Below are 16,151 nucleotides of genomic sequence, written 5' to 3' on the forward strand. Positions count from 1 at the left end.
GGGGGCGGCGCGGGCGCGGCGCTGGAGGGGGGTTCTGGTGGCGCTCGGCAGGGGGCGGGGACGGGCTCTGGCGGCGCGGCGCTCGGGGAGGGGGTTCTGGCGGCGCTCGGCGCAGGGGGGGGCGGGCTCTGGCGCTCGGCGGGGGGCGGCGCTCTGGGGGGGGGTCTGGCGGCGCTCGGCGGGGGGGCTCGGGAGGTGGCGCTCAGCTGGGAGGCTTGGGGGGGCGGCGCTTTTTTTTGCTGCTTGGGGCAGCAAAAAAGCTAGAGCCGGCCCTGTATAAAGCTTATACAGAGTAAACTCATAAATTGTCCGCCCTCTATAACACTGATAGAGAGATATGTACAGCTGTTTGCTCCCCCAGGTATTAATTACTTACTCTGGGTTAATTAATCAGCAAAAAGTGATTTTATTAAGTATAAAAAGTAGGATTTAAGTGGTTCCAAGTAATAACAGACAGAACAAAGTAAGTTACCAAGCAAAACAAAACACGCAAGTCTAAGCCTAATACATTAAGAAACTGATTACGGATGAACTCTCACCCCCAGAGATGTTCCAATAAGCTTCTTTCACAGACTGGACTCCTTTCTAGTCTGAGTCCAGCAATCACTCACCCCCATAGTTACTGTCCTTTGTTCCAGTTTCTTTCGGGCATCTCTTGGGGGTGGAGAGGTCATCTCTTGAGCCAGCTGAAGACAAAATGGAGAGGCTTCCAGGGCCTTTTATATTCTCTCTCTTGTGGGCGGAAACCCCTTTGTTCTTCTGTGCAAAGTCACAGCAACAAGATGGAGTTTGTAGCCACTTGGGCAAGTCACGTCCATGAATGATTCAGCTTTTTGCAGGCCGATGCCATTGTTTACATGTTAGTTTGAACGTTCCCAGGAAAGCTCAGATGTGGATTGGTGTCTCCCAAAGTCCATTGTCAGTTAAGTGTTTCTTGATTGGGCACTTACTGAGAATAGTCCTTTCTCAAGAAGCTGACCAAGTGCTTCACTGAGGCTACTTAGAATCAAACACATTGAGATACAAGTACATAGCCAATATTCATAACTGCAAATACAAAAATGATATACATATGCAGACAGCATAATCATAACCAGCAAACTACAACCTTTCCATAGACACCCCACTTGACCTCCTCTGTACAATACCTGGTGCAACCATAGGACCCTGGTTGCAACAATGATCTATACCAGGGTAGGCAACCTATGGCATGGGTGCCGAAGGCGGCACGCGAGCTGATTTTCAGTGGCACTCACACTGCCCGGGTCCTGGCCACCGGTCCAGGGAGCTCTGCATTTTAATTTAATTTTAAATGAAGCTTCTTAAACATTTTAAAAATCTTATTTACTTTACATACAACAATAGTTTAGTTATATATTATAGACTTATAGAAAGAGATCTAAAAATGTTAAAATATATTACTGGCGCGCGAAACCTTAAATTAGATTTAATAAATGAAGACTCGGCACACCACTTCTGAAAGGTTGCCAACCCCTGATCTATACGGTCACAGTTCATGTCAATAATATCACAGAGACCTCTCTAATAAATGTTTATCTTTCATTCTTCTTCTTCACTGTCCTTATTAGATTAAGTATTCTGTATTTAAAGCTAAAATTGGCTTATACTGCACAGTCTACAAGAAATCTATTCAGAAGTATGGAGCAAAAATTTTGTTTCCACAGTTTGTTTTATTTATGACATGCCTTCTTTGTCCATATTTTATAAACTATTATTCAGTAGAGCAGGAAGGATGAGAAGAATGACAGCTGTCTGATTGAAAAAAACATTTTTCAAATTGAAACATATCTTAATGTTCCTTAAATATATAAGACAAACTTCAACTTCATTCTTACTTTGCATCCATTCTCATTGGACAGTTTGACAAACAGGTGAACTTTTCAATCTCTAAATTACTGGCTGTACAGAGTACATAAGAGTAAACAGTACAGTAACTGCTTACTTAAAGTCGTCCCAGTTAACGTTGTTTCGTTGTTACCTTGCTGATCTATTAGAGAACATGCTCATTTAAAGCTGCGCACTGCTCCCTTATAATGTTGTTTGGCAGCTGCCTGCTTTGTCCACTGCTTGCAGGAAGAGCAGCCCGTTGCAGGTAGCTGGTAGGGGCTTGGAACCAGGGTGGACCGGCAGCCCCCCATCAGCTCCCCGCTCCCCTAAGTTCCCTGTGCGGCAGCCGCCCAGCAGGCTAGCAATTGCCAGCAGTTCAGCTGTCCCTCCCCCCCATTGCCATATGCTGCTCCTGCCCTCTGCCTTGGAGCTTCTCCTGGGAGCTTCCTGCTTGCTGTGTAGGAGGAGTGGGCGAAGGAGGGGGCTAATGTCAGGGTGTCCCCGTTCCCCCTGCTCCTGCCCCCCGCTTACCCCTTCTCCATATAGAGCAGGGTGGGGACACGACAAGGCTCAGGATGGAGGGAGCTTGTAGGCCGAAGCTGCTGTCTCAACTTCCTGATCTACTTAAAAAGGCAATGTACTTAGAGTGGTGTCAGCGTACTTAAAGTGTCAACGCGCATCTCTCTCTCACACACAGGGTGTGTGTCTCTGTCTCTGTCTGCCATGCTGTCTCCCCTCCCTCTATTTGTGATGCCTTGTAGAGTGTGAGGCTACTTTAACAACAATGTGCTAACCCTTGAGGGCTCAGCCCAGTAGTGTAGCTAGGGTGTGAGCCTGACAGCGGCCACTCCCCCACCGAACACAAGTGGTGCCTTTTAAATTTTACTCACCCGGGAGCGGAAAAAAAAAAAGGGCGCCACCCACTTCAGCGCTTTTACTGATGGGGCAGCACTCCGGGTCTTCGGCGGCACTTCAGCGGCGGGACCTTCACTCACTCTGGGTGTCTTCGGCGGCACTGAAGCTTCATTACCGAAGTGCCGCCAAAGACTTGCGGAGCAAATGAAGGTCCCGCCGCCGAGGTGCTGCCGAAGACCCAGAGCGCTGCCCCGTCAGTAAAAGTGCCGCAGCGGGTGGCGCCTTTTTTTTTCCCGCTCCCTCTCTTCCCTTCACTTGGCTACGCCACTGACTCAGCCGAATGCTAGTTCATCATTTAGCAGTAAGGCATTCCCTGAGAAATATCCCACCCTCTTCCACCTCTAACTTCACCACCTCAACCAAGCTTCACAATCATCATTGTATTAAATTGTTTGTTTAAAACTTATACTGTGTGTGTATATAATATATATATTAATATATATATATATATTAATTACATAGTTTTTTGTCTGGTGAAAAAAATTTCCCTGGAATCTAACCCCCCCATTTACATCAATTCTTATGGGAAAATTGGATTAGCTTAACATTGTTTTGCTTAAAATCACATTTTTCAGGAACATAACTACAACATTAAGCGAGGAGTTACTGTATTTCAGCACAGAAATCAGGTTGATTGGCATGCCCAAATTGCTGTTTGTGCTAAAGAGCCAAGTTTTGTTCACCTAAAAACTTAAATACAGAAAATTGGGCATCAAAAATAGAGGCACAGAAAACAGTACCCACAATTTTAGAGGCCTTCTTCGATTAACAATTAAATGGAAATATTTCAGATAAGTGTTACAATAGACATAGAAACTTAGTGCAAACAATCTGCATTTCAAAATAGCTTTTCATTGAAGTGACACTGTGAGGTTTAAATCTCATGATCCTGCAGTTGTCCCTCCTCTCCAGATCTGCACATGGAGGGGACCAACCTGTGAGGAGGGTGATCAATTCTGTGGGTCCATGGGTACCCTGTGGGCCTGTGATTCACCTGGGAATAGGACAGACATTGTATCCCACTCCTGTTCTGCTAAATCCTCCCCCAGGATTCCTTGGGGGCTGCTGCAGCTAGGGGGAGTCCCTTGTTGCAGTCACATTGCCAAAGAACAAGAGAGGAGGAGGGCTGTTGGTGCAGGGCTGTATGGATGCACGGTGCTTCTGTGCAGATGGTCCTGGCCTCTCATAGGTCCCCAGGAACAAAGGCGCTGACTCCATGGATTCTCTGGGCCTGGAGCACCCACTGGCAAAAAATAGTGGGTGCTCAGCACCCACCAGCAGTCCTGCAGATCAGCTCCTCCCCCTCCCCCACAGCACTTCCCAGCCACCAGCGGCCCTGCTGATCAGCTCTTCCCCCTTCCTCCCAGCGCCTCCTGCCTGCCATGATCATTCAGGAAGTGCTGTGGATGAGGGGGAGGATTGGGGGCAGAAAGTAGCAGGGGGAGGGGGCAGAATGGGGACAGGAAGAGGTGAGGTGAGGTGGGGGCAGGAAGAGGCAGGGCAGGGGCAGGGTCTTTGGTGGAGTGGGGCAGGGTCTGGGGCAGAGAAGGGGTCCAGCACCCCCCGGGAAATCCCAAAGTCGGCATGTCTGCCCAGGGATATGCCAACACTGAAGCAGACTGCACAGCCTATTCCACTTCTAACTGAATGATGCGGGGGAAGGAATCCCAGAACGGTTATTTTAGAGACTAGAGCCCTCCTAGGGGTGTGGTTTCCACAGGAATGGATAATCTGTTACCACATAGTTAAATATAAACATATGTCATAGCTATGTTATAAATAACACCTTTAGTAAAACTGAAAGGATTTTAATTATACTTTTCACTAGTTATGCGATTTGTTTACCCTTTGCATTATTCTCATGATACACTAACGAGTTTTTCATTTTTGTTTCTATTCAGTGTCACTTTCAGGTTTCATGTACTGACACAATGCTATGATGTTTGGGTTGCAAACTCTGCAGGGTAATGTTTAATTTGTCAAAACCAAAACTGTTTCAGTAAGAATTTAAATCAAATCATGGAAACATTTCTATTGGCCTTTTGGTCAAAGTTTAATTTTACAAACTGTAAACTCTGGGCCAATTTTGATCTGGCAGTATTCCTATAAAGGGATCTAACAAAAAGCTCATAGCATTATAAAAATATAAGGCTGGAAGGGACCTTGAGAGGTCATCTAGTTCAGCCCCTCACACTGAGGCAGGACCAAGTATACTTAGACCATCCCTGACAGGTGTTTGTCGGCACCCTTCGGCACGCGGTCCATCAAGGTAATCCGCTGGCAGGCCACGCAACATTTTGTTTACGTTGACCATCCGCAGGCACGGCCCCCTGCAGCTCCCAGTGGCTGCGGTTTGCCGTTCCCGGCCAATGGGCACTGCGGGAAGCGGCTGGCCGCAGGGATGTGCTGGCTGCTGCTTCCCTCAGCTCCCATTGGCTCGGAACAGCGAACTGCAGCCAGTGGGAGCTACGGGGGGCCATTACAACAATGAGAAAGCCAGACAGTGCTAATGACCCATTAGCAAAGACAATGGACTGTAAAAGAGCTTAGTCTTCCTGTGGACATTCGAGACAGCCTACGATCAATGGCTACCACAGCCATGCAGAGACATGGGTCCGAGTATCCTGGTTCGGGATACCCCACCTCCCCTTTTGGAATGCCAGTGTTTTTCCACTGGAAGACAAAGGGTTCCCGCCTTACACAAGAGCTATATAAGGCAGGGGAGTGACATCATCATGGTTCTCCTCTGCCTCCCCACCCAAAAAGACACTGAAAAACACATGGAACCAAGAACTGAACTGGGGGGAGAAGGGTTGATCCCAAGCTGGAAGGGTGTCTAGCTTGTGAGTAATAATACCTGAGGTCTCAAGCTGGAGACCAGTGCAGCTGCCTTTCAAGCCTTTCTGTAATCTGCCTGCAACAATATCTAGGATGAGAAATTACTATTTGTAACCAATTTCTTTCGTGAAACAACCTTAGCATATGTGTTTTGTTTGCTTAATAATCTCTTTTGTTCTGTTTGCTATCTCTTTAACCACTTAAAATTCACCTTTTAATAAACTTATTTCTTGTTTATAATATAACCCTGTTTGTGCAATTCATAACTGGGAGGGAGGGGGATTAAGAGGTTGTGCATACCTTCCTCCACATTGAGGGAGGAAGCGGATTTCATAATATACCTTTGGGTCTGCACTCCAAGAGAGGTGGCCACCTGAGTGCTGGAGCAAGTCCCTTAAGATGAGTCTTCCCAGAGCTGATCTCAGTGTCCGTGTTGTTCTGCAGTTGGGTGTGGCACTGCCTGTGTGTGTGCTGGAGGAGGCTTAATAGCCTGGCTCAGGAAGATAGATAAAAAGGGTACAGAGGCTGGCAGAACAGGTGGGCTCAGTGGTATCTCAGCACATCAGGTGGCATCCTAAGCGGGGCAACCCGTCACAGTGTCATCAGTAAATTTTATAAGCATATTTCCACTCCGTTATCCAAGTCATTAATGAAAATATTGAATAGGACTAGACCCAGGACCAACCCTTGTGGGACCTGATAAAGTTGTAGCATAACATGCTGATCCAGATTCATCAAATAGTAACAGGCCGATATTGTTAATTGCATTTCTACTAGTTATTGATCTACTTCAGATTCTGACAAATAGATGCAATGATAATTTCGTTTATTTTACTTTTTGATATTTTTGCAGTGTATACATTTTGCATTACATATTCCTTAGTTATCTTATTTAAGACTATAATGAAGGTAACAGGAACATATAACGTAAGACATGTGGCACTTTTATAAAAAAATAAACCTCTTTTAAACCTTGGGTACCTTAATTTTTTGTTGAAGAGACTTAATTTCCATTTGCAAGTTCTTTGTGATTGTCCGAGCTGCTACAGTCTTTCTATTCTCAGCTGCCAATTGACGACTAAAGATGCTACTGTTCAACTTCAGTTGTTTTTCTAAGCCCTAGAAACATTATATATTTAACCATGTAGGTATACTCACTGTAACTGCTGAAGAATTTCAATTCACATCAGGTTTAAAAAATAAGCAGAGTAACATAATGAAAAATGAAACTTCTAATAATCATATTCTACTGTAAATAAAATCTGAAATTAGAAATTGTAATAAAACAAAAATGCAGTGTCTCCATTTACATCTAAAATTAATAAAAGCTGGTTTCAAAACAAAGTTTACCAAACAAAATCAATATGTAAGTATTCAAAAATTAAAAATAAATCAATATACTAAATTCCTGATGTGTTAATCCAATACAGTCTTTTTTTGGGAGATCATCAGGACCTGATTCTCATTTACATGAAGGCCCCTTTACACCACTCTGGCAGTATAAATGAGACTCAGGTCCTGTATCGTTTAGAACCCAGAGGATAAACTGTAATTGCAATGCACTGTGTCGGTATCAAAATTATAAACTAAGCACCCAATCCTGCAAAGTCTCCATGAGCAAGACTTTTTACTTACTCTCAGTGGGGGTTCTACAAATAAACAACTTTCAGAATGGCAGCTGAGTTCAGTTATTCTTCTGATAGAGTAGAAATGAATTTCTGGAGGGTAAATGGAAGACTTCACTGTTCTGAGATTTTATTAAAAATCGGAGATGGAGGTTTTCCTCATAAAGACAATGAGAGTCAAGACGTATGAGACATTAAAGGTACGGAATCCTCTTTATTTTCTCTCATCCTATGCTTTTATTACACTCTCTCAGGGACATTATTTTTTAACAGTTCTGTAAGCCATTACTTTTTAACTAAAATATTTGTGTTTGATACTGTTATGAATTCAAGTTTGAATGATCTACATCTAAGTTGGAAGGAGTAAAAGTAAAGATATCCATGAAGCACTTTAGGCACCTAAACTCCAGAGTTAGGCCCCTAAATCCTCATGTGTGGCAGCACTTCTGCTTGGCTGCTGCCTAACCCTGTAGGTACCTAAACTCACTCGGCACTTAACTTTCCACTATAAAAGTTCCCTAGGCACCTAAGTTTTAGACTCTGGGACATGCCCACCACTGCCCCACTCTGGGAGTCCAGATGGCTCCCTCCCACCTAAGCCCAGAGTGATTAATGAACTGGGGGAAGATAGGCATTGGGCTGCCTAAATTGCATATGGGGTTTGATCCAGTAGGTGCCTTCCCTTCCAGACTGGGACCCCTTCAAAATCCAGTTGGAAGAGGAAGGAGTGGTGCCCACCTTATAACTTTTAGTCGAGTGGTTAGAACACTCACCTGGGATGTGGGAAATGCAGGTTCAATTCCCCCCTCTCTGCCAGAGGGTGAGAACAGACTTGAGCAGGGGAATCTCCTATTTCTCAGGAGGGTTCTCTAACCACTGAACTACAGGATATTCTGATGTGGGGCTCCCTCAATCTGAAGCTGAAGCTGTTCCTTTTTGGATAAATAATGGAGTGAATGGAGGAGGGGTTACTGGACTTGGGGATCTCCCATGTGGGTGCTCTAATCACCAGCCTACGAAGTCATAGAATCATAGAATATTAGGGTTGGAAGAGACCTCTGGAGGTCATCTAGTCCAATCCCCTGCTCAAAGCAGGACCAACACCAACTAAATCATCCCAGCCAGGGCTTTGTCAAACCAGGCCTTAAAAACCTCTAAGGATGGAGATTCCACCACCTCCCTAGGTAACCCATTCCAGTGCTTCACCATCCTCTTAGTGAAATAGCGTTTCCTAATATCCAACCTAGACCTCCCCCACTGCAACTTGAGACCATTACTCCTTGTTCTGTCATCTGCAACCACTGAGAACAGCCTAGCTCCATCCTCTTTGGAACCCCTCTTCAGGTAGTTGAAGGCTGCTATCAAATCCCCCTCACTCTTCTCTTCTGCAGACTAAATAAGCCCAACTTCCTCAGCCTCTCCTAGTAAGTCATGTGCCCCAGCACCCTAATAATTTTTGTTGCCCTTTGCTGGACTCTCTCCAATTTGTCCACATCCCTTCTGTAAGGGGGGGACCAAAACTGGACACAATACTCCAGGTGTGGCCTCACCAGTGCCGAATAGAGGGGAATAATCACTTCCCTTGATCTGCTGATAATGCTCCTACTAATACAGCCCAATATGCAGTTGGCCTTCTTGGCAACAAGGGCACACTGCTGACTCATATCCAGCTTCTCATCCACTGTAATCCCCAGGTCCTTTTCTGCAGAACTGCTGCTTAGCCAGTCAGTCCCCATCCTGTAGCAGTGCATGGGATTTTTCCTTCCTAAGTGTAGGACTCTGCACTTGTCCTTGTTGAACCTCATCAGATTTCTTTTGGCCCAATCCTCCAATTTGTCTAGGTCACTCTGGACCCTATCCCTACCCTCCAGCGTATCTACCTCTCCCCCCAGGTTAGTGTCATCTGCGAACTTGGTGAGGGTGAAGTCCATCCCATCATCCTCATCATTAATAAAGATTTTGAACAAAACCGGTCCCAGGACCGACCCCTGGGGCACTCCACTTGATACTGGCTGCCAACTAGACATCGAACCATCGATCACTACCCGTTGAGCCCAATGATCTAGCCAGCTTTCTATTCACCTTATAGTCCATTCATCCAATCCATACTTCTTTAACTTGCTGGCAAGAATACTGTGGGAGACCGTATCAAAAGCTTTGCTAAAGTCAAGATATATCACATTCACCGCTTTCCCCATATCCACAGAACCAGTTATCTCATCATAGAAGGCAATCAGGTTGGTCAGGCATGACTTGCCCTTCGTGAATCCATGTTGACTGTTCCCGATCACCTTCTGAACTCCTCCAAGTGCTTCAAAATGGATTCCTTGAGGACCTACTCCATGATTTTTCCGGGGACTGAAGTGAGGCTGACCAGTCTGTAGTTCCCCAGGTTCTCTTTCTTCCCTTTTTTAAATATGGACACTATATTTGCCTTTTTCCAGTCGTCCAGGACCTACCTCGATCGCCATGAATTTTCAAAGATAATGGCCAATGGCTCTGCAATCACATCAGCCAACTCCCTCAGCACCCTTGGATGCATTAGATCTGGACCTATGGACTTGTGCATGTCTGGCTTTTCTAAACAGTCCTTAACCTGATCTTTCACCACTGAGGGCTGCTCACCTCCTCGCCATACTGTGTTTCCCACTGCAGCAGTCTGGGAGCTGACCTTGTCTGTGAAGACCAAGGCAAAAAAAGCATTGAGTACTTCAGCTTTTTCCACATTATCTGTCGCTAGGGTTGTCTCCCCCATTCAGTAAGGGTCCCACACTTTCCCTGACCTTCTTGTTGCTAACATACCTGTAGAAACCCTTCTTGTTATCCTTCACATCCCTTGCTAGCTGCAACTCCAATCATGCCTTGACCTTCCTGGTTACACCCCTGCATGCTCTAGCAATATTTTTATACTCCTCCCTAGTCGTCTGTCCAAATTTCCACTTCTTGTAAGTTTCCTTTTTGAGTTTAAGCTCACCGGAAATTTCACTGTTAAGACAAGCTGGTTGCCCGCCTTATTTGCCATTCTTTCTGCACATCAGGATGGTTTGTTCCTGTGCCCTCAATAAAGCTTCTTTAAAATACAGCCAACTCTGTTGGACTCCTTTCCCCCTCATATTAGCCTCCCAGGAGATCCTGCCAATCAGTTCCCTAAGGAACAGTGACTGAGAGTCATTCTCAATCACTCTCTCTCTCTCTGACCCAATGCTCCAGTGTGTGGTGTGTGTTAGGGCACCCATATGGGAGACCCTAGGTCCATTCACTCTTTCATTATTTAATCCACAGTGGAACAGCTTCAAAGGAGAGATTGAGGGAGCCCCATATCAGAATATCCCACGGTTCAGTAGTTAAGAGCACAAGGTGAGTGTTCTAACCCAGAGCTAAAGTTATATGGTGGGCACCACCACCACCTCCTACTCCTCTGGTGGCCATTTTGTGTGGTGTGAGGCAGGCGCACAACTCATTCCTTCAAGAAGGGGCTAGGTCACCTGACATTAGGTGCCTGGTTCCCATTTGTGGATCACTAAACAGACCTAGGCACCTCCCTGAAGCCCAGATTTAGGTGCCTATCTCAGAGAGAGATTGGGGCGCAGCAAACACTCCTCTCATCAGCATCTCCTACTGGCTAGCTTAGATGGCTCCCTGCCTAGTGTGTTGGCTTTCTAAATTGCCTATCTCTCCCATTCATTGTATAGGAGCCTAGGCACCAAATTCAGGCTTTGTGAATCACAGTGTTTTTTCTGTGATTTTCTAGGTGCCTAAAAGTTGGCATTGTGATACTTGGTGTTTCAATTCCTAAGTTCCTACGAACACTGCAAAGGCAGTATGCCCAACCCTTGGGGGTAAGGAAGGAACATCCTCCATAGCTCTCTAGCAGCTTCCTACAAGAGCAGTGTTAATGAGCTTCAGAAAGAACAATATACAACCCTCTCCACTGGAGACAGATTGCTGTAGTGCAGAGGGGGAGAGGTATCAAAGGTGAGCAGATGTTAGCTCTGAGGTAGGTTTTAGGGGATCGCCACACCCAGAAATAAGGGGGAAATAGTGTTATGAATTTATGAGGCAATTGTTCTTGTATTCTTCCCAATGGCTACTCTCCCAATTCTCATTTTACTGAATCTCCATTATGTCTTTGTGCTTCTCCTCCCTCCATTTCCTTCTGGAAGAATATCGCATCCTAACAAGGGTGCTGTCTACTCAGATGTTGGCAACAGTTGTTTTTATTAGTTTTGGTCAAATACCCTTAGATATCACAATGGCAGTCACAATATAAATTAATTAAATATTAACTCTACCAAAAAAACCCTTGAAATAAATAATAATATTAGCACTTATACTGCACATTTCATACAAGAATTTCAAAGTACTTTAGATATATTCATTAATAAAGCCTCACATCACCCTCCTTAAACGCTGTCCATCCTTTTAACAGATGAATAAATTCAGTCTTTTGCCCAAGGTCACATATCAAATCAGTGGTAGAGCTAAGACTAGGATTCCCGACTCACGTTTAATTCACTAGTCAACAGCTGCAATATGTTTGACTACACCTATACTAAGGAGTGAATGGGAGACTTGGAGACAGCTCTCCAGTAGTACGTCATATTTGTAAAGGTAATAGGGCAACAGTTTGACTAATCTTTATTTCCAAATTTAATCCACTGATACATTTTTGCAAGATTTTATTAAAGTTATGGGTAATTCATTCATAATATCACTAAACTTTGGAAAGCTTTGGATTAAAACAAATGGATCTGAATTTCTGTATTGTTAGCTTGCACTATAAATATTCATTTTATATGCATTGATTAATAATCTTGCATTATTCTTTCACAAAAATATTTCCTATTATAGTTCTAAAAATAGAAGGACATGTTCCATATTACCTGTATTCTCTTATCATTGGCTTCCATTTTTTCTGTAAGGATTGATAATCTATGTGTAAGTTCCCCTCTCTCTGCAAGATTCGTGTCTTCTGAAAGTTTCTGCAATACTTGCAAGGCATCTTTAGTCTTTAACAGCTCTGCTTCAACATCTCTAAGCTTCCTGGATGTATTTCGTTCCTGTTCCTGAGACTTCCTAAGGAGTCCCCTTAGAGATCTTACCTCACTATAATGTTTTGCTATAAGATCAGGCAAGTTATTCTCCGCATTTTCATATTTACCTATTGCTTTCAAGTGCCGATACTGAAGCTGTTTCAGAAGCTGGTTTTCTAAGTTTGATGCTTCTAGTTTATGCTGGAGGTCAGACAGTTCATTTTTCAGCTCTTTAATTTTGTGAAGTCTTGCAGATAATATACGTTGAGCCGTAGCATCTTTTTTCTGGGAAATCATATTATTCTGAGTACTTAAAAATGAAATATTCTGAAATCGCATCTTCTTAGGTGGCAACTTCTTGCCTCCTGTATCATTTAATGGTACAGAAAGCAAAATCAGTGCATATCTTTACTCATAACTAGTTATCCTAAGCTACTTAAAGGCAGTATGTATAGCACAGTGTCCAAAATCTGTACTAAAATTTCACTGTTTGAATATTTTGTGCTGATTCATCTATAGTATGGATTTTTCCTGGCAGTATTTGGCCACAACTAAAGCCAGGTCCATATGAGGTCCAAAGGTTCCCTCACTTCCTCATTCTATGGATCACCATCTTCCCCCAGAACCATGTTCACTCTAGATAGCCCTAGTGCTAATATTCCAGTAACAGCTTTCTCTGAGACAAATTAGGCTTTCTTTGAGGCTGGTAGGATGCGCTTACAGAACGGTCTCCCCAGCACCACCTGAAACAAAGTTTGTCTCAGTAATTCATTGAAGTCAATGTGTGCTTTGTCAGAGGATTGGGTTGTATGGGCCTGATACAATTCCCTATGGAAAGACTCCCAATGACTTCAGTGGAGTTGGATAAGGCCCTAGATTAGGAGAATTCAATTCATGATGAAGAAGGAAGAAAACAATAACTTATTGGAAAAATTCAGAAAACAAAGTGATGGTAATAGTACACACCCTAACAAATCTGCATCTAGGAATTCTATACACAACTGTATCACTTTCAAACCATCTTTTGATTTGAACTAAATCAAAAATAGCTTATAAGCACAAACGTAGTGTTGCTTAAATTATCAGGCATTTAGAATATTTATAAAGTTTTCCATTATATATACCATATTTTATAAATATTCTTGACAGCCTGAAATTCTAAGGGTACCACTACTAAGCATCAATGTCCCTTTCTGAAGTATAACTGAAAATTTAAAGGGTTGGGACTGTAAGTCTGACTGTTTTCCTTGCTTTTATGCATAAATTCAATTTCATAGCCGCTCTAAGGCATTCCAGGAAGTGCATTGCTAGAGAATTAGTATTATAATTTATATAGCACCCAAAATCTCCTAGCCATTTTCAAGATAAATATGCATTCAGGGTCCCTGCCTTGAAGAGCTGGCAATCTAAGAACCAGGTCCTGTTTTTTTCTTCCAAGAATATCAGGGTTGGAAGGGACCTCAAGAGTTCATCTAGTCCAACCCCCTGCTCAAAGCAGGACCAATCCCCAGACAGATTTTTGCCCCAGATCCCTCAGTGGTCCCCTCAAGGATTGAATTCACAATCCTGAGTTTAGCAGGCCAATGCTCAAATCACTGAGCTATCCCTCCCCCCCATTGAACTCAATGGGAGTTCTGGATATGAACTATTTACAAGAGCAGACTCTAAGTAGAAAACATCATAGATTCACAGATTCATAGATTCCAAGGCCAGAAGGGACCATTGTGATCTTCTAGTCTGACCTCCTGTGTAACAGGACACAGAACTTCCCCCAAAATAATTCCTAGAGCATAGCTTTTAAAAAAATATCTGGTCTTGATTTTAAAATTACCAGTGATGGAAAATCCACCACAATCCTTGGTAAATTGTTCCAATGATTAATTACCCTCACTGTTAAAAAATACACCTTATTTCCACCCTGAATTTGTCTAGCTTTAACTTCCAGACACTGGATCATGTTACAGATGAAGGTTGGGGATGGGATTATACAAACAAGTGATTACACAGTGAAGTTAGCTGGTGACTTGTTAATTCCATGATTTTTGACTACTGAGTTGTCTAGTTTTATTTATTTTCTCCAGCCTGTCTTATTAACAATTCTTTGAGGAAAAGACTAGGTTTTACAGGCCTTTTGGAAGAAGTATCTCAAAAGGAGGGGCTTGAAGGAGAAGGGGGTAGAGATATGATGGATGAGGGTATGGGAGTTGGGAATTCCAGTTGTATGGGGTTGCATGGAAGAAGGCCCAACGGGTATGTCTACATTGCAATAAAAGACCCATGGCTGACCCATGTCAGCTGACTCAGGATTGCAGGGTTAGGTCTGCGGGGCTATAAAATTGCAATGTAGCTGTTCAGGCTCGGGCTGGACAAGTTTTTGGGACCCTGCAAGGGTCTTGGACAGGGGTGGGAGTTGGCACCTGAGTTTTACAGTCACTTTGTGCACTTGAATGGTGAGAATTAAGGAAATCCATTTCTAGACATGAAAGTAAAAATGTGGGTTTGATGGGGGATATTTTCTTTATTGTTAGTGTTTACACAGAAGGAATATATTTTGTATAATACGGCTAATTCAATATTATATTGGCTCACAAATGAGACTGAAATAGACCTAAAGCAAAAACTTATTTTTATTTTATGTGACATATTAAGACAAAAACTGTCAAGAAGTGGGGATAGTACCAATCTTCATATGTATATTATTTGGCTATTGTCAAAAATCTAATTTATTAGTGGGGAAACAAGAACAATTTTCTTTTTACCTTTTGGCTGACCATTTTTCCTATTTTTCTTCTTCTGTAGTTTCTTCTCTTTGGTTCCTGACAGTTCTAAATAATTGCTGTTGCCAGCTGATTCAGAATAGTCAGTGAGAAAATCATCAGAATAGTTAACATGAGAACTTTCACTTTCACATTCTCTACTGCACCTACTATAATCATTGATTCTGCTACTACTGCTGCTTCTGGTGCTCTTACTGGTCCTAGGAGATTCATTACTGCCTCTGCTTCTTGTGTAGCTTTCTGACTTACTATCTTCTGGCATTATAATACGGAGGAAACAGTCATCTAGGGCCATCATTGTGTTGCTAGTAGAGGACATCGTAAATGGGTTCCATGACCTATCAGAAGTGGAATGTTTGTCAGTTTATACACATAAACATGAAAAAACATAATATTTATTTGCCTGTTCAAAAGTATATTTTCTCCTTAAGTCTAATAGGAACAGACAATTGTGTGGGCTGAAATAAGGCAATAATTTAGGGCTCATCTTCACTGCAAAAATTAGTTCAAGTTAGAGTTGCCAACTTTGTAATATTTAAAAAATGAACACTCCAGCAGGAGTGCCGGAACCTCCCCTTCCTCACCCCTGCCCCGCACCTTCCCCCTGAAGACCGGTCCCTGCCCCACCCCTTCCCCTCAGGCTTCATCCCTGCACCGCCTCTACCCCTGAGGTCCTGCTCCTTCCTTGCCCCTTCCCCCTGAGGCCCCACCCCCATTTGCTCTTCTTTCCCCTTCCCCCCATCGCTCGCTGCTCTTCCCCTCGGGAGGTACTTGCCTGTGCAGCCGGGGCTGGGAGCTGCAGCCGACCAATGCACGTAGGATGCAGCCCCAGCTAAATAGGGGCTGGTATGGATGATGACTCGGCGCCTCCCCCACCCACAGTAACCGGGCTTTGGGTGTCCAGTCAGTAGATCTGACCGGACACTGTCAGGTCCCCTTTTCAATCAGACTTTCTGTTCGAAAACCAGGCACCTGGCCACCCTAGTTCAAGTTAGTACTCAGATTAATGCACTGGAGCTAGCCTAGCTCAAGAGTGACCACACTTCAAAACAAATGCCACCCGTCAGCCTCAAGGGGTAGGGGAACTTGATGGGGCCATCAGTGAAGGAGCCTAC

General features: G+C 43.8%; 1 protein-coding gene across 1 annotated transcript in view; it reads right to left on the minus strand.

Annotated features, from left to right (window-relative positions):
• LCA5L (lebercilin LCA5 like) overlaps nt 1–16,151 on the minus strand; it is a 33,678-nt gene that overhangs the window by 14,880 nt on the left and 2,647 nt on the right. The window contains exons 2-4 of the mRNA XM_034752984.1: nt 15,019–15,374; nt 12,110–12,624; nt 6,583–6,720 (exon numbers count right to left, since the gene is read on the minus strand). Of these exons, the coding sequence (XP_034608875.1) occupies nt 6,583–6,720; nt 12,110–12,624; nt 15,019–15,374 (1,009 nt within the window). The remainder of the gene's footprint in view (nt 1–6,582; nt 6,721–12,109; nt 12,625–15,018; nt 15,375–16,151) is intronic.

This window comes from Trachemys scripta, chromosome 1 (assembly GCF_013100865.1).
Source record: "Trachemys scripta elegans isolate TJP31775 chromosome 1, CAS_Tse_1.0, whole genome shotgun sequence".
NCBI classification, from domain to species: Eukaryota; Metazoa; Chordata; order Testudines; family Emydidae; genus Trachemys; species Trachemys scripta.